This window comes from Chiloscyllium plagiosum, chromosome 5 (genome assembly GCF_004010195.1).
Source record: "Chiloscyllium plagiosum isolate BGI_BamShark_2017 chromosome 5, ASM401019v2, whole genome shotgun sequence".
Taxonomy (NCBI): Eukaryota; Metazoa; Chordata; class Chondrichthyes; order Orectolobiformes; family Hemiscylliidae; genus Chiloscyllium; species Chiloscyllium plagiosum.
In genome coordinates, this window is record NC_057714.1 from 36,005,633 (window position 1) to 36,033,522 (window position 27,890).

The window sequence follows — 27,890 nt, forward strand, 5'->3', positions numbered from 1 at the left end:
AACTCAGCACCACCTTCCTAACCTGCAAACTTCTTCCTGACCTCTCTGCCCCCACCACCACTCCAGCCTATCACCCTCACCTTAACCTTCTTCCACCTATCGCATTTCCAACGTCCCTCCCCCAAATCCCTCCTCCCTACCTTATTTCTTAGCCTGCTTGGCACACTTTCCTCATTCCTGAAGAAGGGCTCATGCCCGAAACGTCGATTCTCCTGCTCCTTGGATGCTGCCTGACCTGCTGCGCTTTTCCAACAACACATTTTCAGCTGTGATGGTTCTACTGGACAAGTCAGAACCCTGGCTTGATAGATCATATTTTATTTTTGGTAAACATGATGATTAAAACATAAAACATATTCACTTGATGCTGTAGATTTTTTAAAGAGCAAAATGTAAGTTTACTATAAAAAAGGAAGAAATCAAACCAAGCTTTACAAAAATTAAAATAATCCTAACACAGATATCAAAACAGAGTTCTACCCTGTTTCCCCACACAATCTGTTACAAAACTCCAAGTCCAGGAAAATTGCAGTCCTAACTGAACACTTCAATTTACTCTTAACTTTCTTCTTCTGTGTTCTTTCCTGTAGATTTGGAGACAGTTGAGTCTACCAATATGAACTCTTCATAAGTCTGAGAGCCTAAATTTTATCGATTCTATTCCAACTCTCTTAGCCTGGGCTATTCACAAAATAGACTTCTGCTGGGGCAACTGGCATCCATTGAGCTGAACTGAAAAAGTCTTATGAGGAGAGAAATTTACTTCTGAACTCAACAGGGATATTTACTGATCTGAACTGAAAACAAAACTAATGGCCTTTAAATATGGTTACTCTACCTGTCATAATTTCAATAGAATAAATATCTTTACATGAACACAACATGGATTTGCATCACAATGCATTGAGTTATGCTGCATTTAGTTCACTGTTCCATCATAATTTGATGGCCTTTTGGAAATTACTTCTCACAGCAGTAACATACATCCATCTGCCTCTCTTTTTGAAACCATCCAACTTCCAGAAATGATGTCATCAAAAAGTATCAGGTTAAATATAAGGATGTACATTTTCACAATACCCCATTTAGAATAAAAATCCTGAACATATGGTGATATAAATTCACTGTAGTCCATAACAAGTTGACTGGTTGTCAAGCGAAGGGGGCATTACAAGCTATGGGGTAAATTATGTTTAGCTGGTGATGTGATGAAGCTGTTGTAGTCTTTTGACACTTTGTTTACATTTGCAGAGCTTTTCTTAGATTGTTGTCAGTTTTTTTTTAAAAAGTGTCTCCCCAGGAGATTATTAGGGCAAGGGACAATAATATGCATGTTACACCACATGTGGTTAGAGTGAGTTCTGACATATTCTTTTATAATCTGGTTCACCACTTAATCATGAATACAAATTGGAATGGACTAATCTGAAAATTAAATTGATATATCTTAAATTTCAACAAAGACATTAATCTTGGTAATGCTTCTGAATAATTCAAATAACCAAATTAGATCACCACCCAGAGGGAGACTGTGGGAATTGCAGAGTTGTGATGTTATATCCTCCCAATAATAAAGCAGGCAATAAAATTTAATTGTTACAGCAGAATTAACGCCAGCACTTCATTTTTTTTTAAAACTTGTTTTTACCTATTCTCGGTAGTGTTTTTAGGAGTGAAAAACATGGTCATTTCTGAACATAGTTAATGCCCATCATACCCTCAGTATAATTATGGAGACAAGGTAAGCTTTATAGTCCTCAGTGTTAATTGCATTTTAATTGGTTGTCAAATTGCTCATAGAAGGCACTAATTGGGATCCACTGTAACCATATGTAGGAAATGTCTGAAACTAGCTGTTGAAATTGGAGGAATGTCAGAACTGCCTGAAGGGCCTACTTCTGTACCTATTTATATGTAGTAGGTGATAGATAATATGTCTCTGCAAGTTGAAAAAAAAATAAAAACAAGGTTCCAGTTATATGCTTCATCACCTGGCTATCTGAATTGAATCAGGGTATAGAGCAATAATTTATCAGTGTCAGAGTAATGTGGGCAATAGTGAGACATACAACAAAATTGGACAAGATGTTCCACGAGGCTCATCTCAATGTTGAGATCATCGGACTGCATCTTGTAGATATCTTCTAATTAACCTGCTCAAATATGTTTTTGCACACTTCTCGAGCAGGTAGGACTTGAATCTGTGTCTCCAAACCTAGAGGTCTGAACATTGCCACTACATTGTATATGCTTTTCATAATGTGTTGCTTGAAAAGCGCAGCAGGTCAGGCAGCATCCAAGGAGCAGGAGAATCGACGTTTCGGGCCTGGGCCCTTCTTCAGGCTCAGGCCCGAAACGTCGATTCTCCTGCTCCTTGGATGCTGCCTGACCTGCTGCGCTTTTGCAGCAACATATTTTCAGCTCTGATCTCCAGCATCTGCAGTCCTCACTTTCTCCTGTGCTTTCCATAAGCAGAGTTAAAAGATTCTTGCTAGGCAGCAGTATCCACAATTGAGTCCCATTATTGCTTGTTAAGTGCCTTGATATCTGTTCACTTCCCCACAGGTTGCAATCTTGCCAAACCAATCATGCCAATTAAATGTTAGAAAAAATTCAACATGGCAACCAGAGTGAGTTCTGGGCAGGTTCAACTGGCTCCAAAATACCTCTGAGTTGGACACCAGACACTTTGGGGATGCTTCATGGGCACCAGTCACATGTGACACACATCCAAAGATGTTGGTAACCAACATGTGCCAGCCTCTCTGAACCCTCATGACACATCTCCAACCCACCTTATACTGCTGCATTGGAAGTTATCTTTATAATGTTGCAGCAAGGATATTGCATGTTCAGAGACAGTTACCTAGCTCTAGATTGATCCAGATTACATCTGTAGGCTCTTCACTGACTGTCTTAGAGTTCACTCACTCTGAGACTATTTGAATGCTCACAACATCCCTGCCTTGCCTTTGCTTTGTTTAATTGAGCATTTCCCTGCAACCAGAGATACCAGGCTCATATCACATTCTCTAGCTGAGTCATTTAGGGCAGACACAAAGCCAAGAAGCTTTTACAGTCATTAGCAGGCCTCGGTCCAGACAAGTGGGACAGGCTTTGTTCAGGGGTATGAAGTGCAGGCACTGATATCAGTCCCGGGCCTACTCCAGACAGTCAGAGTCAGGAATCTCTGCTCATAAGAGATGAGGAACCAAATGACTGGCAGCATACCACCTGTCTTGACTCTTTCTGCTCTATTGTAGATTAGTTTCTTCATGCAATAAGAGAAGCAGGTTTTACAAAAGACGAAAGTAGATGACATAGCTACTACTAAGGGTGCAAGTCGGGGGTGTCTCAAGCGAGTGAGTGTCTGTTGTATATGGTGGTACATATACCCAATGTCATGGTACATTTTTAGCTATGGGTTATTCAGATTACTGCAGCCATGTTTTTTGACATATGTCTTTGAAATTCTGCTAAAGCTTGTTTTCAATTATACAATTTTGTTTCCAGGAGAAAACGTGCAACATTGATGGGCTTTGTTATGGTGCAGGGGATCCAAATCCAACTAGTCCTTGCCTTTTATGCAGACCAGAAAAATCAAAATTTGACTGGTTTGTTAATGAAAGTAAGTTTATTCATATTGCATAATTTACAGCTGTTTATAAAATTCTGCAATAGTTAATGATGCCAGAGATTACCAAGTCTAAATGGCTACTCTTGATTCATATGTTCGTATGTATTTTTATTATAGCAATTACACTATACATGAATTTTACTCCTCATAAGGTGGAGCCCAGCAGCAGGAGTAAGCACTAACAGATCCTGTGAATTTTGGTAAAATGAATAAACATAAGCTAGGAATGCTTAACTCTGCGTACAGTAGCAGAAAATCACACTTTGATCATTTACATGTGACGAAAACTCAAAGGTTTTGGACCAGATTTTGTTGTAAAAATTAATGGCCCTGCGTCTGCTCTGAGAAAAAGTGCATATCAATAAATATTATTCAAATCACTAATTCTACTGTACTGAGATTACCTTAGTCCACTCTTCCCAATTTTATCTCTTTCTGCTGGCTTTCACACCAAACCTTGTTGAATGTGGTGTCAGCCAAGAGTCAGCCAGCTGCTGTAGGTAGCTGTTGGAGACATGTAGTTTGTGTGGAGATACTGTGACCAGGTCCTGCAAATAAATCGGCCTCACAGTGCAATGATCTGGAAACTGGTCTGTCCAATCTATCACTTGAAAATTCAAATATATCCTGTATCAATTATTTATTGTTCTGTTGTTTGTTTTTGTAAGAAGTAACATGATCATTATTTTTCAGATAACCAACATCCAATATTTCAACATTCACAAGAAAGACTTCAAACTTTTACTGGTGAAAATTTTGTGTACCAGTTCTTGGCTTCTGACCCAGAAGGATCTGCTGTTGTTTTTAACATTGATGCTGGACCAAAGGGTGCTAATCTTTCTCCTGCAGGACTTCTTATATGGAAGGTTTCTTCACAGGAATCCCAGATGTTCTCTTTTTCTGTGACAGATGACTGTAATGCTGAGACCAAAGTGTCAGTAGAGGTAATGGACATTACATAGAACAAGTGTGATTGTTTCTGTAATACTGTTTCCATAAGGCAGAAATGAACACTTGCGATTGTGAACTTTTCTGAAGACGAGTGAATTTCTGTCACAATAAGGAATATTAGTGTTGAGGACTGAGATATTTTCCAAATTCTGGCTCTCTACCAGCCCCAGGGTCCAATCTAACATGAGAAAATGTCAATAAAGTCTACTTTCGGAAGCAAAAGTAAAATGTCAATAAAGTCTACTTTCGGAAGCAAAAGTAAACATTGCCATTGTATTATACAATACGTTATGTGTTGATTTTAAAGTATTACAACTCATTTGCTGAAGAAAAATCTCTCACTCCACTTGAAAATTTTCAGCAGGAATCAGTAACTTGATGAATATTTTGACAGAAATCCACAAACTATGTTCCTTGAGTAAAATAATTACTGCACAATCTATATTTTAAATATGGGACTTGGATTCGGTCAATACTTACACGAATATGTATACATATAATGTACGTTTTAGAGGTAAGTAATCCAGTGTTTTAACAAATTTCAATCAACTGTGAAACCATAGAAATTTCCATGTTCAATAAAAGTTTGGGTAAGTAGCTATTCAGATTTGAGGAAACAGTGAGATTGGTTCACCTTGCCACTACACCAGTTACTAATTTTAGACATTCTTTAATGTCTAAAGTGTTAATCCAGTGCAGTCATTAAACAGAACAAGGTGCCCAAATTGTTAAAGCAGGAGGACTAGTGTAAGGATTAATGATGGTAAAAATAGTAATTAATGTCGGTGTTCTGTCACTACCAATTCCCACACTTGAGAATTATTCATTTTAACCACATGAACATTGTCTGGTGTTGAGCTTAACAAAAATCAGTGGAATCCTGAACAGCTTTTGAGAATGGAAAAACCTGGCAGAGTTAGTTGCTTGTCTTTCTGACTACAATTGTTAGGTGGTTCAAGGACATCAAAGAATGGAAACAAAAAAAAAGTTTTCATTTGCACTTAGAAAAAATTAATAAAGAGAAAACTAAAGGGTTCACAAATTCTGCTTATTTTAATTTACAAGAGATATTTTTATATGAATTAACATATGCTGTGTGTGTCCAGTGGGTGCATTGTTGCCTTACAGCCTTATTGCCTTGCCACTTTATTGCCAAATAAAACTCATTTTCTTATGGGTCATTTGCAGCATCTTCATTTGCTCATTTGAAATTTCTTTGCTTTCTTAACAAAGGTATTAACTCATTTGTTCTTCTACAGTTAGTTTCTCTATTACTATTCATGTATTTCTCAGGCAGCCTAATTTCAATCCACAAACCACTTATTTCTACCGTGACGTATATAATATTTGAAGGTAGTATGCACTCAGCATTTTAAAAGTTTGATTCCAAGAATATTGAATTGCTGACAATAAAATATTAGCACAACAAAAGATTTAAATCTACTTTACTAGGTGTTGATAATGTAATCATATTTAATAATGGCATTTTCATTTTACAGAAATTATCAGATTATCATCAATAACAATTGCCTTACAAAGATTTTCTCATTCTTTAATATAAAACATGTTCTGAAAATGTTATAATCCTGCAGGTGGTTGATTTATGATGAATATTTATTGTCACGTTTATCTTGAAAATACATTGAAAAATGTTTTATGGCATTATCCGGTGCCATTTTGGGGTACAATAAGGATAAAAAGAAATTACTTAAATAAGAGTAATTTATTAAAGCTGTAAGGTTGTTGCAGAGGTTGTGGAAGAAATGACAGGATAGGCTTAATTTCTACACAAACACAAACCATAATGACCTACCAACAAGTTGCTATTGAAACAAAGGAAGGAAATGGGCTTAATGCTTGTGGAACACGTTCCAAGTCCAAACCTGGTCCTAATTTGTGATGAAATCCAAACTTCTTTTTCACCAGATTTATTCCTACATCAATGTGATTTGAATTCTTAACTATTTTAGGAAAAGTACTTTCCACTATTCCCAATGTCTAAATATTCAGAAGTTGTAAGTCTGTACTGAAGACAGGTGACATTTTCAGTATTCCTGTGACCAGCTAGCTTTTTTTTTGATAACAGTTACTTGGTCAAGAAAACAAAGAAATTTGATCTTGCATGACAAATGAATTTTCTCTCTCTATATTTGCACAGCTGGTAGTTTCTCTAGTAAAATAGCCTTGGAATTTAAATGTTCTTCAAATAAGCAGAAGGTTCAGGTTAAAATAAGTGTAAAAAACTCAGCTTTTGTTAACAACTGCTAGTCAGTATGTTAAATCACCTCAAAGCTATCACAAGCAAGATTTATTTTGAGGAAAAACATTAGAACACTTCCTTCTCTCTTGTTAGTCTTTCACTTCATCACTGCTTTTGAAATGCGATAGGAAATTGATGAAAAGATATTAGATACTTACACTTCCATGCATTTGCAGTCAACTTTCTAAACTGTAAATTCCTGATTTTCTGGTTAAGGATTGAACAAAGAATGCTCCAGTGACATGTTACAGGAGAGAATAATTACAATTGTGTACAGTTTCCATTAAAATATGAATATAGACATTTTATGACAATAAAAGGAGGACAAAATGTCATCTACATACCCGAGTTCTTCTATACCTACCCTCTAACCTACTTAACAAGAATTATGTTGTCTTTATCTCTGACATGCACAGCGACATAGATATTTCTATCTTCTATCAACATGTAATATAGAATGCTATATCTGTTTTTTGACTAGGTCACTGTAAAGCCATGCAACTGCTTGAATGGAGGTACCTGTGTTACAAACATAAAGTTTCCTCCAGGAAGTGGAGAGTATCTCTGTGTGTGCTCTCTTGGTTTTGAAGGAAGTTACTGCGAAGTCAATATTGATGATTGCAAATCCAATCCATGTGGCATTGGCAACTGTGTAGATGAAATAAATAGTTATTCATGCAAATGTCAAGAAGGCTTTCAAGGTAAATACTTCATATAAGCTGTTACAACACTGAGTATTTATTCAACATTTGTCTTTCCTATTTTCACTTAATATACTGCATTGATTTAACAAATTTAAATCAACTGTGTAACAATAGAAATTTCCATGTTCAATAAAATTTTGGGTAAGTAGCTATTTAGAGTTGAAGAAACAGTGAGATTGGTTCACCTTGCCACTGCACCAGCTACTAATTTTAGACATTATTTAGTTGGTTCCATAGTTAATCAAGCTATTGGCCAAACATTTGCAAATTAATAATGTTTGTGTAAGGAGAGAAAAGAGCTGACATTTCGAGTCTAACTGACCCTTTGTTGTGCCTTGACAAAGGGTCAGTTAGACTTGAAACATCAGCTCTTTTCTCTCCTTACAGATGCTGCCAGACCTGCTAAGATTTTCCAGCATTTTCTCTTTTGGTTTCAGATTCCAACATCCGCAGTAATTTGCTTTTATTAAATAATGTTTGTGTTATCCATATAGAACATAGAAAAATACAGCGCAGTACAGGCCCTTTGGCCCTCGATGTTGCGCCGATCCAAGCCTACCTAACCTACACTAGCCCATTATCCTCCATATGCCTATCCAATGCCCGTTTAAATGCCCATAAAGAGGGAGAGTCCACCACTGCTACTGGCAGGACTCGCTGAGTAAAGAATCTACCCATAACATCTGCCCTATACCTACCACTCCTTAATTTAAAGCTATACCCCCTCATAATAGCTGACTCCATACGTGGAAAAAGGTTCTCATGGTCAACCCTATCTAAACCCCTAATCATCTTGTATTTTTTTCTATGGGTGACTTTATAGAGGTGTACAAGATGATGATAGAGGTGTACAAGATGATCCACTGATATCCTTTAAAAGTCCTATGAGCATCAATTGAATATATGACATTTTTCCAGTGGCTAACTTTAAAGTAAGTCAGGTCAGTGACGTACTGTCAGGTAACTGAAAAAAAAAATTAAGTGGCTATGCAATGAATGGACTGTTTTAAATGTTAAAAAACTGTAATTAAACAGCCTTCACTACAGTAAAACATCCCAAGATTGTTCTTTGGAGCATTATCAAACAAAATTCCTTATTATAATACTTCCTTTCCTGTAGCTTGATGTCCTTATGGCATCTTTAATTGAAACTAATTTCTTGATTGTGGATAGCTAACTTCTGCACTTGTTAAGAAATTAGTTGCAACATGACAACTAAGAAAGGAAGGTGTAAATTGGCTAATGTCACTACACCTGATTATTTTGCACTGCTTCTGTTCAAATTGTGCCTGGACTTTGAGTATAGGATCCAGTTCAACAGCCATGCCTCTCCTGGTATAATACACAATGAAATATCAGTGTTACACTCGTAGTAGAGCGAGATCCTGAAAGGTGCCCAGCATCAATGAACTAAGTTCAATCAGGATGCCTTCTGGAGAGAAAAGATGCTGAAAAATAAGAAAGGATCTTGTGGTATACACCATTGCTGATTTTTAAGTATTCCATATGCTGTATTTCAGGAGTCAGTCTACCATTGCAATGTGTAAGTTAGTTTCTTAACTTCTTTCCTCAGGTGCTGACTGTCACGAGGATATTAATGAATGTGAAAATAATCCATGCACTCCAACAATCTCTTGCTTTAATACATTTGGTTCCTACAGATGTGGTTTATGTCCACCTGAAATGGAAGGAAATGGGAAAGAGTGTGAAGTGAAATGTATGTATCTTATTTTGCATGTCATGTTTTTCATTCTTTATAATACTGTCTGATTAAGGATAAACCCAGTCTTTGGGTATTTTAATCGAATTTCAGCTACAGATTTGAAGTTTTTTTTCTGCTTTGTGAGTGACAAGCATAAAAGTAAATATCACTCATAACTTACAAACCAAGCAGTGTTGCAAAGCTTCTTTAACAAAAGCTATTGTATCCCACCATGATTTTCATCATTTAATCTTCATGCATTGGTGAAAAATGATTTATTTAATAGTTGACTGATCTTTGGATTTAGATGAAAGTCGTACTGCTGATTGGCCTCCAACAACTAATGCAGCAACTGAGGTATTTGATGAAACCTATACGCCTGAGGATGATGAAGATGATGATAAGAAAATACAAGAGGAACATGGTGAATATTACATAGCTGATGTAAATGAGATCAGAGACCCAGTAAAACAAAGAAATGAGGATCAACGGAGCTTTTTCATCACTAGCTCTGGCCCTGGCAAGTAATAATCCAAATAATATTATTGTATGTTACCCAAACTGAGCATGAGAATTATTTACCATTGCTATGATTCCAGACCAGCCCAGAAACTTTGTATTGTAGTCTTGGATGAGATCACCAAATTATTTTTACAATCTGTTAGGAGCCAGTAACATGTGTTTTTAAAGTTGACAAAGTGAGATTCTGAGAACTTACTGAGAGAATAAATCCAACAGATTCTACAGCTTTGAATAAAAAATAAGACTGCACCATTCACGTGAGAACAATGATACAATCTGCAACATATTTAAAACTTATTTCTAACACACATATTTAAGATCTAATCAAGGATATGGTAATATGATTGGAGACCCCACAGCACACATCAAACAGCAAGTGCAATCAAGTCAGATCCTACACCACAAGCAATTTTTCAACAATTCCCTCTATATTTTAATGGCACATGGTGTCATCCAATTTCATTTAACTTCACAAAAGATTACAATTCTTCAGTTTTGCCAATGCAGCCTTGAAATCCCTCTGAACTACCTGAATAATTGGTTCTATTGTCATTTTCCGTGTCTCAAGTTCACACTTCCCTGGACTCCAAAAGCCACATTCCATTACTTATTCAGATGCACAATTCCAGCTTTTCACCCACTTCACCTGTTCCTAGACTTTCCTTAAAGCAGGAAAGTTGAGTTGATAATTATCAGATCAGCCATGATCTCATTGGTGGAGCTAACCCAATGGGTGGAATGGCCTACTTTGGCTCCAATGTCTATGCTCTCTAATCTTGCTTAGTTACATGAAGCAAATTTTTTTTTTAATATCCACTGTCATTTCCAGGATAACTTCCAGAATATTTTCAAAGCCCTGACTGCCACACCCAGCTTTTTAATAATTCCTAAAACCTGCCCTGAAATCCAGCAGCACAGAGATAGCCAACTGCTAACAACATTAAATACAGTTCCTTACACAGAACCCATGTTGCTCATTTGGATTAAATCTCACCCCTCATCCTTCTAAGCTCCATCAAGTATAGACCTAGAGTCCTCAAATGTTCCTCATAAGATAAGCCTTTCGTTCCTGGGATCATCTTCGTGAACCTCCTCTGGACCCTCTCCAGGGCCAGTACATCCTTCCTGAGGTATGGGGCCCAAAATTGCTCACAGTACCCCAAGTGTGATCTAACCAGAGCTTTATGAAACCTGTGAAGCACATCCCTGCTTTTATATTCTAGTCCTCTCAAAATCAATACCAATGTTGTATTTGCCTTCCTACTGACTCAACCTGCAAGTTTACCTTGAGAGAATCCTGAACTAGGACTCCCACATCCCTTTGCACTCCAATACTGAATGGCCTGGACAGAGTGGACATTGGGAAGATGTTTCCATTGGCAGGAGAGACTAGGACCCAAGGGCACAGCCTTAGACTAAAGGTAAGATCTTTAGAACAGTGATAAGGAGAAACATCTTCAGCCAGAGAATGGTGAATCTATGGCCTTCATTGCCACAGAAGGCTGTAGAGACCAGGTTATTGAGTATATTTAAGACAAAGATAGATAGCTTCTTGATTGTCAAGGGGATCAAGGGTTATGGGGAAAAAGCAGGAGAATGGGTTTGAGAAACTTATCGGCCATGATTGAATGGTGGAGCAGACTTGGTGGGCCGAATGGCCTAATTTTCTGCTACTATGTCGTATGATCTTATGGATTCCCTCAATACTCCTTCACGTACATATTGTTAATCAATCCCTGTTTATAATAATTTCAACTATTCTTCAGCAAAGGTAGAACTATCCTGAGAGACTTACTGCAAAGCTTACAGCAGACCCCATCCCTATCAATGAGCACATTTGAATATTGCCACCTCGCAACAATGGGAATAGAGAGTGCTGTAAATGTTACATTCTCATAGAATGCTGTGTTCTCTGGTATTATTGGACATGGACTGAAAATGGATTTTTATAACAACTATACGATTGAGATTAAGCAAAGTACTTAGAGAAGTCCTTAAGAATTAACCAAATAAGAATGAATATTAGAAGTTTTAGGCCTTTCCAAATGGATAACATTTATGGTCTAGATTTTTCATGAAAAATAAGTGAATCTAATTGTGCTCAACTATCATTAAGGCAGTATCTTCTAATGACTGCATATGCTCAGAAATAAGAAAGTTGCTGTCAGTTTTGCCTATTTTTCCATAGATTCATATGGTGTAGAAAAGGTCCTTTCACACGTCAAGTCCAGAAGCTATGTCAGCTGAGCGGCACGGTGGCACAGTGGTTAGCACTGCTGCCTCACAGCACCAGAGACCCAGGTTCAATTCCTGCCTCAGGCGACTGACTGTGTGGAGTTTGCACATTCTCCCGTGTCTGTGTGGGTTTCCTCCGGGTGCTCCGGTTTCCTCCCACAATCCACAAATGTGCAGGTTAGGTGAATTGGCCATGCTAAATTGCCTGTAGTGTTAGGTGAAAGGGTAAACAGGGAATGGGTCTGGGTGAGTTGCGCTTTGGCGGGTCGGTGTGGACTTGTTGGGCCGAAGAGCCTGTTTCCACACTGTAAGTAATCTTAAAAAAAATAACAATCTCACCCAGAGAGGCAACATTGAAACTCATGGGATGGTATGAAGTTCCAATACTTTACGATAGCTACTTAGTCACTATCCTCACTTGGAAATATCTCTCCATTCCTTCATGTTGCTGCATCAGACTTATCCTTAACAGTGATGTGAGGGAACCCAAATGCAGTGGTTCAAGAAGGCAACACCTCACTAGCACCACCTCCAGGGCAATTAGGGATGATCAGTAAATGTTAGTCCCACCAGCGACAATCCATGAATTAATAAAGGAAAACTCACTGAACTTGCCGGAAAGTTGACGCTTATCTATTACAGTTTAAGATAATATTTAGTTTGATAATAGGTCTTAGAGAGAAATGGTGGCATTGTAGTAATAATACCAGTAAACCTGTAATCCATTAACATAGGCTAATGCTTTGGGGGCATGGGTTCAAATCCCATGAAGGCAATTGCCAGAGTCAAAGAGATGACAGCACAGAAATAGATCCTTCAGTCCAACTCAGCCATGCTGACCAGATCGCCTAAATTAATTTAGTCCTGTTTGCTAGTATTTGGCCATATCCTTCTAAACCTTTCCCATTCATATACCCATCTGGATGTCTTTTGAATGTTGTAATTGTACTAGTCTCCACCACTTCCTCAGGCAATTCATTCCATTCACTGTGAAAAAGTTGCCCCTTAGGTCCCTTCTAAATCTTTCCCCTCTCACCATAAACCTTTGCCCTCTAGTTCTGGACTCCCTCACCCTAAACAAAAGACCTTGTCTATTTACCATAACTACACCCCTCATAATGTTATAATTTCTACAAGGTCACCCCTGCAACTCTGGCAACGTCCTGGGATTTAAAAATATATTATCATTGTTTTTTTTTTAAGATGATCCGTCATAGAAAACTAGTATCAGTATGTGAGCCAGAAACCATCATAAATTGTTACAAAAATCACCGAACTCACTAATGTCCTTATGTGGTCTTGCCTGCATGTAACTCTCCAGACCATTTGCAAATGTGAAGTTTCGTGCCTTCCAATTTTACTTACTATTGGTGTTGCAAAAGAAACAATAGGTGCAATTTTCTGATTTTCAGTTAGTGTCTTGATGAGTGAGGTTCATGGTGTCTGGTCAGCAGCAACTCTGAGCAACGTTTTGTCTTCAATCTTCCATAATTCACCTCATCAATGATGCAGCCAGGTTCTCAGGCATCCTCCTGTGGAATTGCTTAGCTGGAGAATGGAGGAGCTGGCTAATGCGGTGACTTTCCAAAGTACACACATCTTGTACCACATTTAAAGACCAGCTGCTCACCACATCAGATGTTGAAAACAAAGAAGGACTTCTCTTAGGCTTGAACATTTTTCGGAAATGTTCCAGATGAAAGGAAAGCTCACTTCCTGCTTTGTGTGCAGAAAATTAGGAAATCTTAGTGGAGATTAAGGCAACACTCTGTCTGGCTGATCATCACAAGAAACCAAGCTATCCTGGACATAAGTTACAGTTCAGGATGTAGGTTTGCTCGCTGAGCTGGAAGGTTCATTTTCAGACGTTATATCACCATACTAGGTAACATCTTGAGTGAGCCTCCGAATGAAGCAATGCTGATGAGTCTTGCTTTCTATTTATATATTTTGGGCTTCTTTGGGTTGATGATGTCATTTCCTGTTCTTTTTCTCAATGGGTGGTAAATGGGGTCCAATTAAATGTGTTTGTTGATTGAGTTCTGGTTGGAATGCCATGCTTCAAGTAATCCTTGTGCGTGTCTCTGTTTGGCTTGTCCTAGGGTGGACGTGTTGTCCCATTCAAAGTGGTGTCCTTCCTTATCTGTATGTAAGAATACTAGTGAGAGAGGGTCATGTCGTTTTGTGGCAAGTTTTCTGCCTGTTTGTTCAATGTAGTGTTTGTTACAGTTCTTGCATGGTATTTTGTAAATGACATTGTTTTGCTTGTTGTCTGTATAGGGTCTTTCAAGTTCATTAGCTGCCCCTGTTTTTGACAAACTAGAAAACTAGCCACCAGCATTCTGTCTGTCAGGGATGAGCAAGAGTATGCACCTTATTGCTGTAACTATAGGTGAACAGCATTGATGGCAAGCCGAGTAGGAGGCATGGAATTTTGACCATACACTTTCCTTTTGGAGAGATGTGATGGTGCTGGCAGGTACCGACAGAGGACCTCCAGAATCATCACCTCAGGGCATTCAAAAGTGTTTGGCCCTCCCTTTCCTTCCTGATTATCATCCAAAATCTTCAGCAATTCATGTCGAGGGTGAGTTGTGTTTGAGCAAGAGACTCTTACCAGGCCTGTACCCTCTAAATCCAAAGGCATTAGGGATGACTGCCCTGATCTTTCAAACAAACAATGCCAACTGGAGTGCAAACTTCCACTGTAATTCACTCCTGGTACAGAAATTAAGACTGTACATCAATGTAGTGGGAGACAGAGAAAGAAGGAAACTTACTGAGGACACTTGGATGAAACTTCATCGTTGTAAATAGTGTTATAAAGCAGAGGTTTACCTCACCTCTGAGAACTAAAATTGAATCACCCAAAGGGGAGCACCTTGTCTATAATTTGTTAAAAGGAATGTGAGAAGGCGTGTAATCCTTTATTTTAAGTGACTTCTAGTGGTTAAGTAAAATAAATCCCTGATGCTCACTTTACAATCAACAAGTAACAATTTATTTACCCAACTCTAACAGTGAACAAATTAACAATGCCCCTCTAACTACCAACTATTCCTGAATACTCCATGATTCTAATAGTATGCTGTTCTAATAAAAGTACCACTCATAAAACAAAACAATAGAATTTAGTCTCTTGAGATTACAACTAGGTTATGTGTCTTCTGGAACTTGCAGTGTCTTCTCTACTGATTTTTCTGTCAGGAATGTTTTCTCTGTAGATCCTTCTGTCAGGAATTTAGATGGTGTGCCACAGTATCGTGGTAAGTAGATGGTGCTTTCTCTAAGAGCTGAGAGCTGTTATCTCTTGGCAGATGGCAATTGGCTCTCAACCGATATTCCAGATGCCTCTTTTGTACAAATAGTGATAGGTCATCAAGGATTGATCCTAGGTTGTCAAAACCATCAGATTTAAATTTAATAGGTTTTTTAGCTAAAGGCCTGGCTTAAATTGATTGGCTAAATCCAACCTATTGTCTTAATGATGGCTTTTTGATACAAAATGTTTCAGTGCAGGCTCCCTCTGTTCCTGTAAACTTTAAAGCAGCTCACAGGCATCCATTTTAATTATAAGCACTGAGAAAACCATTCCCCATTTTACAATGGAGACCACCCATCTTCCTTGAGATTACCAGATGCCCAAGCCAGAGCCAACATGATACAAATGGCATTGCTGGAATCCTCCCATCTTTTGATATAATTTACTGAGTAACTCTGACAAACCTGCCAAGGTAATTTTATGCGTTTTGACAATGATCGACACTATGAGGTGATCTGCTACCTGCTACATCTTCTTCCACAGAGGTAGAGGAAGAGTTGATGTCCATATGTATTCATGCTCTCAGAGCATGGGTTATGCAATACAGGTGGAAGCTTGAGTATGTTAAGAATTTACTCGGAGTGATAATAATGGGGAGAGCAGCACAACACTTGGCAGTGGGAATCTTATTTGGTTGCCATCATGGTCCTCTCCAGCTAAGAGAAGGAATCTCTTGTAAGAGGTGAACAGACTAATGTTGAGCACCTCACTATCTATCTTGGCTCTCTTTTCCCTCTTATGAGTAGTTTTGTCCTGGAATTTCTCCTAATGCACCATTAGTTCTCAGGTATGGTGCTAGCGGTAGGAAATCAAGAAGGTCCCAGAATCAGCAAGCACTTCTCAAGATAATGCAAGACTGAGAGATGGAAGCACGGTACAGGTGAGATGAGTGCCTAGAAATTGCATAAGAAAACTCACTAGAGATCACCAAGAGAAAAACTCCACGACACTCTGAAATTGAAACAGCATTTCTTTTGATTGGCTATGACCGTGCCATGCCAACCTGGTCCAAGGTTGTTCCCTGGGTCAGAAAGGCACAACAATGCAGGAAGGTTAATGATCTTCTCCGCTCCGTCAACATTAATGTCACTATCTTCACCCTGATACTTCATACACATTATCTCTGCTACTTTACCCACCTCACACCAAGGCTCATGCTCTGTCACTATCTCAGTTGCCTGCAAAATCTTCCCTCAATGTGCTATCACCCACCTCAATCCTCAAAATCACTATCATGGCCTCTGCCTATTCACTCACTTGGAACACAAGGCAAAAACTGATCAAGGTCATTTAAAGATGGCTGTGCCTAGGACACTATCCTGACAAACACCTGTAGAGATGTCCTGGAGCTGAGATGACTGACCTCCAATCATCTTCCTTCCTGCCAGTAGAGTTTTCCCCCCCGATTCCAGGTGACTCCATTGTTGTTTGGGATTTTTAGTATCACACTCAGTTAAATGTGGCCTTTTCTTTAAGGGCAGTCACACTCTCCTGACCTCTGGAGGTCAGCTGTTTTGTCCATGTTTGCATCAAGGCTTTAATGAGGTCAGCAGCTGAATGGTCCTGATAGAACCCAATCGAAGTTACAGTGAGTGTGTTATTGTCATGTAAGTGCTTCTGATAATGCTGTTGATAATAGCTTCCATCACTTTACTGAAAATAGCCTGATGGGATGGTAATTGGCCAGGTTGAATCCATCCTGCTTTTTGTGTAAAGGATATAGCTGGACAATTTTCCGCATTGTCAGGTAAATATCAGTGTTGTAGCTGCACTGAAGCAGCTTGGTTAGGGGTTTGGTAAATTCTGGAGCCAAGTCTTTAGCACCACTGTGGAATGTTGTCAGGCCCATCACCTGCCATAGTCCAAGGCAAGTAGTGATGTTATTTTGGTCTCAACCAGGTTAGAGCTGAAAATGTGTTGCTGGAAAAGTGCAGCAGGTCAGGCAGCATCCAAAGAACAGGAGAATCGACGTTTCGGGCATAAGCACTTCTTCAGGCTTATGCCCGAAACGTCGATTCTCCTGTTCCTTGGATACTGCCTGGCCCGCTGCGCTTTTCCAGCAACACATTTTCAACTCTGATCTCCAGCATCTGCAGACCTCACTTTCTCCTCAACCAGGTTAGTCAAGAGTGGTGCCCAGGTGCAATAAAGACAGCCTAGAGTATGTTCTGTGACCTATATACAGCGCTTCTTCCAAGTGTTGCTTAACATGAATTGATTCATTAGCTGGACTGGGATTTTGGTTCTTGATGACCAGCAGGAAGTTTCCTTATCCTTGTCGGACTTGATGCCTTGATGCCCTGTAAAGTCAATGTTAAGGATTACCAGGGTGATATACTTTGGACTGCATACCACTGTGCTGCCATGTCTACTGGGTCTGACATGTCAGTGGGACAGGACACGTCCAGGAGAAGTGATGGTGGTGTCTGGGACATTGTCTGTAAGGTATAATTCTGTCACTATGACTGTGTTAGACTGTCACTTGATTCGTCTGTGAGACAGTTCTCCCAATTTTAGCACCAGCCTGAAGGAGGACTTTGCAATGCTGACAAAGCCTTTGTAATGCTGACAATGCCTTTGTCAATATCAGGTGGTCTATTTGGTCTCATTTCATTTTTCTTTTGAGACTTAAGGTTTTTTTGGAACTTTCTAGTGGTTGATACAACTGAGTTGTGTACTAAGCCAGCTCAGAGTCAACCACATTACCCTGGGACTGGAATCAATAGGTAGGCCAGACCAAGTAATGACAGCAGTTTTCCTTCTGTAAAAGACATTGTAAACCATTTTTACAACAATTGACCACCGTTTCATGGTCTTAACTAAACTTTTAATTCCAGATCTTTGTTGAATTCACATTCCTCCATCTGCTATGGCAGACTTCAAACACAACATTACCTGGGTCTTTGGATTATAGGATTAGTAGATATATCACTCTGCTATCATCTCGCCAAATTACAGCAGTTAACATTCAGGTATAGCCGGCAATTTTAAAAATCAAGTGGTGTGCAGGTTTTATCTCCATGGTGTTAGATTACAAAGTCAGAGAGTCTTATTGTGTTTGTATCGGCCCTTAATGAGTTCAAACCTGAAGCATTCTGTATTGATTGGTCCCTTATGTAAGGAAACATTGTACTCACCTTCGAGGGAATGCAATCACATTTACCAGACTGATTCCCGGGATGAGGAAATTACCCTCATTTTGAATAGACAAATCTATATTCTCTAGCTCTGAGAAGAACATGAGGTGATCTCATTGAAATGCATAACATTCTGAAGAAATTTGACAAGATAGATGCTGCCCCTGTCTGGGGAATCTTCAAAATAGCACCACAGGCTCTGTATAAGGGCTCAATCATTTCAATCTGAGATGATGAACACACAAAGGGGTATAAACCTTTAGACTCCTCTACCCTACAGAGCTGTAAATGTTCAATTACACTTGATGACTGAAGTGTATTGAAGTCCGTGATTGATAGTTATATGAATACGAAGGAATATTGTGGCGAGTTGCAGCTGTTGAAAAAGATCAGACACAATCCATTTGAATAGCAGTGCAGACTTGAAGGGCTGCATGGGTTATGTTATTTTTTATATTCCTAAATTATAGGCATCTGATTTTCTAGGATTTTCATGGTCATCACCTTTGGTGTGAATTTCCTTTATCACCAGAAAAAGGATAGGACCATGTTTCCAAAATGTTTTATTGCATTGCCTGCAGTTTTTATTTCTCTGTCTATTTTGACAATCTGTAAAAGCCTTGCATCAGTCTTAAGTTTCTTTTTGCCATTGTCCATCGCCCTAAATTTGGCACATTTAGATTGTATATAGCCTGCCAAGGAGCAAGTGCATGTTGTCAAGCTAATATATTTTCATTTCTTTTTTTAAAAAAATGATCTTATAACTGATGGAATAGGCCATTGTTGAGTCAGTGATAGCACTTCAGGCATCAGTTATAAATTTATCTTCATATGGAACCAAATATGAGATATTGAATGCAATGAGCATCTAAGTCGCAAAGTACCAGCTATGATTAATTTCGGCCCAACTGGTAATTTGAGGTCACTATTCACTGATGTTTCTGATTTTAAAAGTAATACCATCCGAACTGAAGCATTGCTTGATATGTCTTTACACAATATCAATAACTGAAGAAAAAACAAACCCAGATTTATATTCTTTCAGTTGTTAATGTTTTGACACTCTCTGACTTCAACCAATATGTAATAACTAAACTCATCCAGTATTCTGAAATTGTTGGGTAATTAGCCCATTGTGTGTCAAGGAAGTGTGTCAGTGAAAGGACACCATCATAGGGATTCACAATCACAGGTGCGCAAAGTGTGTAGTTTTAAGCTTAAAAAAAACTTACTTCAGTTTGCCTTCAGGTGGTAGGTTCCTTAACTGGTCACAGACTCAAGTCTCATCTATGTATTGTATTCATACCAGCTACATGCACATATCATTTAGTACACTTTAAATATTTGTCCCCAAGGTGTTTTTGTAATTGCTAATTGCAATGTTCTGGTTCTTCTCTTTAGTTCATATTCTTAGCTTCAGTAATGGTTCTGCCAGCAAGCCTTGTTTTGCCAGAGTGTAGTGCTTTGACCACAGGCTACCAAATGTTAGCTACAGATGTGGCCGCTGCCCAGCAGGATTCACTGGAACGGCCACACATGCACAAAACCTGATTTGTTTGGTGAGATGATTTACTAATGAGAGTGGTTGCTGTGAGTTGAGGTATTTGAAGTTATCTGTTTCCCATTTACTAGTAATCTTTTCCTGTAACTTGTAATGCTGACAGAGGGAAGCAACATTTCACTTACAGGATTTTCAAAGTAATTAAAACTGCTGATCTGTTTTTTTTTAAACACTCTGCAATGCTCCATTTTCATTCAATTTTTACAACACGCTCAAGATAAATTTACATACAAATATCTTGTATACTAGTTACACAACATTTTGTGAAGGTCATCCAATTTATACAACAGAAATTCATGATCCTTAGCATATTAGCGATGTTGAGCTAATTGGTACAGTCCACATGGATGAATGTTGTAGAGACCACTTAGATAAACGGCATGTTCCTCCTCATAGGTGTAGCTCACACTTGGTACTTTTCCCTCAAAAGTATCAGCCCTTTGAACTTGTCAGAAGAGTGATGTTACAAATAATGTTTTCATGTCTTGAGATTTCTCACCATAAACCACTTCACCCAGACCCCAGTAAAATTCAATCCATAGATATGTTGACAACAGGAGATCCTTCAAACTCTTGGATTCATGCCAGCTGAAAAAGAGCCTAATGCCACTTTCCTGTTTGTTTGTGTAGTCCTATAGGTTATGACATCTCAAGTGCACATATCTAATTTTTTAATTGCAGTGAATGAGTATCTTTATCACCTGTTCAGGCTGTGTGTTCTGGTCCCCCATCATTCTTTAAAAAAACATACTTTGCAGCTTCCCTATAATTCTTCTACCAATTCCTTTAAATAATACCACCTGGTTAACAATCAATGCATTTGGGCAAATAGGTCCTCCTTATCTGGTCTCTCAGCTTCCTTCTCATATTTTTCTCAGAAAACAATCCAACTTATTCAAACTTAAAATTATCCATTCTTGGAAATTTCATTGTAAATCTTCTCTGTACCCTTTCCAATGCAATCACAATGTCCTTGTAATATGGTCCAGTACTTTAGCTGAAGTCTAAAATTTAAGGATGATCTCCCTACCCTTTTACTCTATGCCTTGATCAATTACAAAATGTATCCTGTATGCTTTCTTGGCCATAGTTTCACATGTCCTGCTACCTTAAGAGTTCTGTGAACAGAAACCCAAAGGCTTGTTGTTCTTCTACACATACAAATATATGAATTAGGGCCTGGAGTAAGGTATTTGGTGCCATAAGCCTGCTCCATCATTTGACAAGATCGTGACTGATGTGGTTGTTGGTAGCCATCACTTTTGTAGGAACAATTAACTTGACTAACCTTCTCAGAATCTTCCACTTTCCTTCTGTTGATCACCTTGTTTTGAGTACCCAATCCATATCTATTGGCTCACACTCACCCAGACTGAATTTTATTTGCCACTTTCCTGCCTACCCTTCTACCTTCCTGCTTTTTTATGGCTTCTTTCCTCACTATCAAACAACATGGCCAATTTTTAAATCATTTACAAATGCCTTAATCAAACCCCTACAAATAAGAGGACATAGATGTACTACAAACAGCAAGGGAACTTGTACTGAGGCCTACTGATTCCCACTAGACACAGCTTTCCATTGATTTAAAAAAAATGCGAATTACCCTTTATTTCCTCCAACTGACTCAGTTTTGGATATAATTTTCCACTTGCCCTCCGATCCCATAAGTTTAATTTTTTTGATGAGTCTCTCACATGGATTTCTGTATTGCAAAGCTTTGCTAAATCTATGTACATTATGTCCAACATGCTATCGTCATCAATCCTGCTCGTTACCATCTAAAATCAAGTTAGTCCTACTCCTTCTCAAAATACAAGAAGCCCCCGCTATCCAAAAGTACAGCATTCCCAAGAAACCTTTCATAAGCCGAAAATGGCGTAAAGCAAAGGTGCATGATTTATATGGGAAAAAGTATCGCTGTTCTTCGTAAAAGCAAAACTCCTCTTCGGATTCATGAAAACGTGTACTAATGTAGGCCTTTCGTAAAAGTGAAATTGCATAAAGCGAACATTCAAAACGTGGGGAATACCTGTAACATATCAGACATTGCACTGCAATCCTTACATCATTTCCATCAGCTGGAGCTGAGGACTTCCTTCGTAAGGTGGAATCCTGACTGGAGCCTACCCTGTATCATCAATGAGCTGTAACTAAACAAAACAAGCTCAGGATCAAGGCAGGATTAATGTGGCACATAAAAATATTCCATCGTGTGGCTATTCTTGACCTATACATGCCATCCTCAGGCATACCAGTTTTCTCTGCCTGTTGAGATATGGGTTCCAGACAAAGATATGGCCTCAAAGAACTAGGTTAATCACAAGGAATTGAATATGTCTATGATTACATGTCTACAAAAATATTGCCCTTGTTAAGGAGTTTCCATTCAAATCACAGAATTCAGCATGTTCCAATGAAGTTAGCAAAATAGTCTAACTTTTCTTTAGTAACTATCAAATACACAGTCTAACTTCACAATAACTATCTAACTTCTGAATAACTTTTCAACTGATCCGATACTTATTTCAAACACACTCCATCTATACTTCCTAGATGACTTACATCACCTGCCCCAACCCTGATACTATTTGATACCCAGTGTGGACCTGAACCCTTCCCTTCTCCCACTACAGAACCAATCCTCCTCCTCCTCCCAATGCAGACCCGATCCTCCTCCTCTCACTACAAACCCGATCCTCCTTCACCCATTACAGACCCGATCCTCCTTCACCCACTCCAGAGTCGACTCCTTTCTCCTTGCCCTCTATTTCCCTGCTTTGGATTTGTCATGCTCCCTCACCCTTTTGCCAGACCTCATCCCTCCTGTCAACCCAACACTCAACTTCTCTGGCCCCTGCCAGACCCAATTTCTCCCATCCTCCTTGACCTACCCAATACACCTTTTAACTAGGCTGTCCAGTTGGCACCCAGCCCCCTACCTACCTGGCACCCTATCCTCCTATTTACCTTTATACTTACAGTTTGAAAGCCTCCATCAAAGTGACTGAGGTCATGGACCTTATAATTAAGAACTCCTCAGAAAATTGACCTACAAATATAACAGGGAGAAGTGAGGACTGCAGATGCTGGAGATCAGAGCTGAAAATGTGTTGCTGGAAAAGCGTAGCAGATCAGGCAGCATCCAAGGAGCAGGAGAATCGACGTTTCAGGCACGAGCCCTTCTCCCTTAAGAAGGGCTCATGCTCGAAACGTCGATTCTCCTGCTCCTTGGATGCTGCCTGACCTGCTGCGCTTTTCCAGCAAAACATTTTCAGCAACAAATATAACAGCAGGCCCATACGTTCTACATTGCTGTTTTGTTAGCCATGATGTCTGGATTTTTGTAACCCATGAATATTGTAGTTTTGAAATTTTGTTACAAAATTATTTAGAAATATACACTAGTAATTAGAATGAATGTAAGTGCTAACATGGCAGTTTTAGGTTAGAAAAGATGGAGAAATATGAAAAAGCATCGATATTAGTAAAATTGGTGATGAATCTATTGGAGTGTCATATAAAATCCAGCATGTTCTCTCATATCTTTTAGTGAAGAAAATCTTGTATTTATACCCTATCTGATCTATATACAATGACAGTTTCAAGCTCTGCTATTTCAGAATTACCTGCTCTCGCTTGCAACTCGTTTGTATCAATCCCTGGAACCTAAGAATTTGGATTAAATACCAATCTTTCCTATGAAGCATACTTCATAAGAATTTTAAAAATTACTCCATCCTTCCATATCTCACATCAGTCTTGCTTATTAATATCTGCTACCATTCTTAATCCCCATCTTGATTTTGTAGTACAACACAGTTCTATATTAAACGTTGCAGATCACAGAACACGCCATAACCATTTGCAAGAAGAATTTTGCCCTGAAAATGATGTTTTAAATTATACTGTTTTAAGATCTTCTATATGTTTTACACCTGAAATTACAATGTTGAAATTTAGATAATCTTTTTTTCATTTTACATGAATAAAGTTCTTGTCTCAGATGCAATCATAATTAATGTATCTTTTAAGTAGATACATTTTAGCTAGATATCATAAACATTGAAAGGATTTCAAACTGTAGTTTAACCTTGTGGCCAGGACCATATGCTTTTTAAATATAGAAATAGTTCAGGAGAGCTCAAAAATAATCACACTGATTTCCATTATGTTTAAATCCGAATTTAGATCATACTTTGTTTGAAAAACAGTTTCACATTCCCATTAGAATATGAAACTAATTGCACTACTTAGCTCAGGAATTGCATGTGGTTGGATTTAAAATGGCAGGGATTTATTTTTCAAATGAAAATGTGTAAACTTGAGGATCAAGAAAAACAGGCACTTTCATTGATGTAGCAAATCTTCTATAAACTGTTAAAAGACTCGGGGTGAAATTGATTTTCAGCAGTATCATCATAATGATTCTAATAACTTAATTTTAAGTCTGTTCAATATTCTTTTGAATGAAGTTAAAGCATATTTTTCAAAATTATGACAAGTTAAGTATTTATTTTACTCAGAATTGTAAAAGCAGCGGAGTTGAATGTGTCTTTCTTACAAGTTACATCAGCACAATCCATGTGGAATTGCCTGAATTAGTTCAACCAATCAGAGTTTTGGAAGAGAGCTCTGCCCCAAACGATTAATGCTCATGTTTTTATGGGGTCTTTTAGGATTCATTATTGCCAAATCAATTCCCTCATATAACTAGTCAGTCCCCCAGGAAGAATTGCACGATGCTAGAAATTGTGCTGCTTACGAAAGTGTCTTTAAGTTGTATTCATGTTTTAAAGAATTTTTCATGTCAAAATGTTTTACTTACTTAGCAATTAAAGGGGGGTTCATGTATTAACTTACTAAGTGAATCAACACTTGGGCTGTATTTCATAGATTTTTTAAAAAAAATGCGTGAGTGGCTTTTGGATGCAGATATCCTGCCCCTTATTTTCAAATTTTTTTCTAGCATGAAGATGGGGGCAAGTGATGACTCTCACAGGCAGAGAACACAGTTTCTGCAGGGCCATTTGAGTGGAGTTCAAACAGATCTTAGAAGTTATTCTTACCTTTTTCCACTTAGTTCCTATGCAATCACCAGTTGGTGACGGTCGACGTGTAATGGAGGGTGCAGTGTAAATGGACATGGAGGTTGATGGTACGCATTGACATGGAGAGGGCATAAGATTGAGGGTTGTGGAGTAGAACAGGATGCATGGAGGGAGGGGAGATGAGAGCATCGACAGATGAGTGGTAAAAACCTATCCAAAGGGAAAAATCACCACAGTCAGGACCTAAAATCTAAATAAAGCCCAAGGGGCACTGCCAAAAAGGGAAGAATCTGAAGGCACATCCAGGCCTCAGAGATTTTTAAAGGTGCAGCTGAATAAAAAGTGAGAACACTTTGAAGAGAAGACAAGACATCAGAAGACTTTGAGAGGAGGAGGAGGAGGAGCAAGACAAAGACAAGAATCCTAAGGCAGGAGAAACTTAAGTTACATGGTGGACATTCTCTGAAGGGCAGGAAAACACCTTGGAAGACTTTGAAGGCTATCTATGAGCTGGCATTATTCTGAAGAGTAAAAGCACAGAATTAGAACACTACAACAATAAAAGAAAAATCCCAAATATTCACCCAGATTAATCGGACACCATAATCATTAGGTAAGGCAGCTCTGGCAGAGACCTTACCATGACCTTATCCATTTGATAATATTAGAGGCTGGCTGACAGGCCATGTGAGGGATTACTAGAAATGTCAGTTTCAGTGCAATAGAACAACTTCAGGCTTATATACGAAGGAGCTGGCAATTTAGTCAGAACATTTGTATATGTGTCGGTCGAATATCCCAAGATCTCCTGCCAGTAGAGCAATGGCTGAAAGACTGAGGATGGAATTGAGTTGATGAGGCTTCCAGATGAAGCATGTTCCAGCTCGCGTTGCAATTATCCCCACTCCCAGCAGGACAAATAAGAGGTAGCCGACATGACTGATAAAGCAGAGTGTGTCACAGCTCAGTTTGCAGATTCTCCCGTGATCTACGTTTGTTCCTGCATGATCGTAGGACTGTATGTAGGGCACGGGGTGAACACTGAAACCCCTCCCCTTTCCTTTCTTCCTGTGACCCTGATTCCAGTATGCATGCCCCACCTCACCCCCATGAAGCATTTATTTATCACTTTATGATCTTTGTGATTTTTGGATGTCCTTCAGCGAGCAGCCACGGCTCTTTTTGCCACTTTTGAGTTTGACAGTTACTAATCTCTGGCCACGAGCTTTTGCTGGAATCTGTTTTCAGGGGGCAGCTGCCCTCTTAACTGCCTGATTGGAATAATAACAGAAGTCAAATCTGGTGTCTCACTATCTTTTGAGCAAGTGAGGAAGACTCTGATGAAAATGGAAGTCTCAAAGAGCCAAAGCCAATCTTCTAAACAGTCATAGTACTTGTCCATCCCTTGGTCAACCACAATCAGTTTCTGAGGTCAGCAGGCGGGATTCACTCCTGCCGCAGTTTTCCTGGGAAACTATTTGGATTTAACAGGGCACTTAACTGAGGTAGATCTGTCAAGAAATTTCCTGACAAAGCTACACAGCTCCACAGCAAAGTTCTGGTCCTGTCACTCAGGTTACTCACAGGAGGAGGATTGGGTTCCATGAGTAATGTTTATTATTGTATTGTATTGGATTAGGTTTCTCCTTTGGCCACACAGTAGGATCATTTAGGTGTTGACTTGTGCTGTGATACCACATTCTCTTTTGATTGCCAGTTGCTAACCTCAGATCAGGCTTAATGGCTGATGCAATTACAGCAATGTAAAACCTGGAAACAAAATTTCTGGTAATATAGCACAAATGTTTACTTCAAGGAAAGTTTACATTGTATCAAATATGTCAGTAAGAATTTCCTCAACTGAAGTATTTCAGAAAGTATTTCATTTTAAAATATTTGATGCAAATCCTGAGTTGCAAGTTCCTAGTCTCCGAAATTGATACCAGCAAAATTCCTGTGGTCAGGGATAAGTCCTTTCATTTGCCTTTGATTGACATAGGCCTGTGTCATCTGCATATCCAGAAAGTCTGGCTGTGATGGTTGATCAGAGAGGAGAGGTGATTAATCCATCCTGGAAAAAAAATCCTTTCCTGCTTCCTGCTGGCATGTACCTCCGTGTGATTTACACGTCCATCCCTACTCAAAGACCATTGCATTTTAGGCCAATTTTAACAAATTCAGAGGTTCCACTTCCAAGAAACAAATCTGGAAACTTTGGCATGTTTCTGGAGCCCATATGGTCCTCGCAAATAATCCAGCTATTGCTACATATTTCTGTCAAAGTTGTGACAGGGATAAGTTGGAACAGCTTTGCATTTGCTTTGTACTGATTCTGGTTCAGACTTGACACATCACGTTTTCCTCCATTTCCATAATAACCACACATCAAGCAACCTTCATTGTTTACAAAGCACAGACACGTGTCAAGGATGTATTCACTGTTATGAAAAGTTGTTTCTTTAGACAAAGACAATACACTATACAGTAGCGCCTTGATTTACGAACTTAATCTGTTCCGGGACCCGGTTCACGAACTGAATCAATTTTTCCCATTGTTCAGATAGCATAAGAATGCTTGGATGTAGCAACGAACACTGTTCACAGCTCACGCGCCAAAGACGAACTGAATGAGATCACATGGGGCCCGAGAGATTTTGCCTTCAAGCGTGTAGCAAAGCAGAACAATGAAACCACGTGGTTGCACATGGGCCTTTTGCGTTCGTACCTTCATTCGTACCTTTAATTTTGTACGTACGGTGAAGCAAAGTTTTGCGTACAATCCTGTTCGTAAACCGATTTGTTCGTGAA

At 38.9% G+C, this 27,890-nt stretch overlaps 1 protein-coding gene across 3 annotated transcripts in view; it reads left to right on the forward strand.

The window, feature by feature from the left end:
- Window positions 1-27,890, forward strand: part of vwdel (von Willebrand factor D and EGF domains-like) — a 207,413-nt gene that overhangs the window by 145,358 nt on the left and 34,165 nt on the right. For 2 of the 3 annotated variants that reach the window (XM_043689848.1, XM_043689849.1), the window contains exons 16-20: window positions 3,514-3,628; window positions 4,331-4,581; window positions 7,330-7,549; window positions 9,126-9,269; window positions 9,562-9,774. In XM_043689848.1, coding sequence (XP_043545783.1) covers window positions 3,514-3,628; window positions 4,331-4,581; window positions 7,330-7,549; window positions 9,126-9,269; window positions 9,562-9,774 — 943 coding nt within the window. The remainder of the gene's footprint in view (window positions 1-3,513; window positions 3,629-4,330; window positions 4,582-7,329; window positions 7,550-9,125; window positions 9,270-9,561; window positions 9,775-27,890) is intronic. The other variant, XM_043689850.1, reaches the window with a different exon arrangement.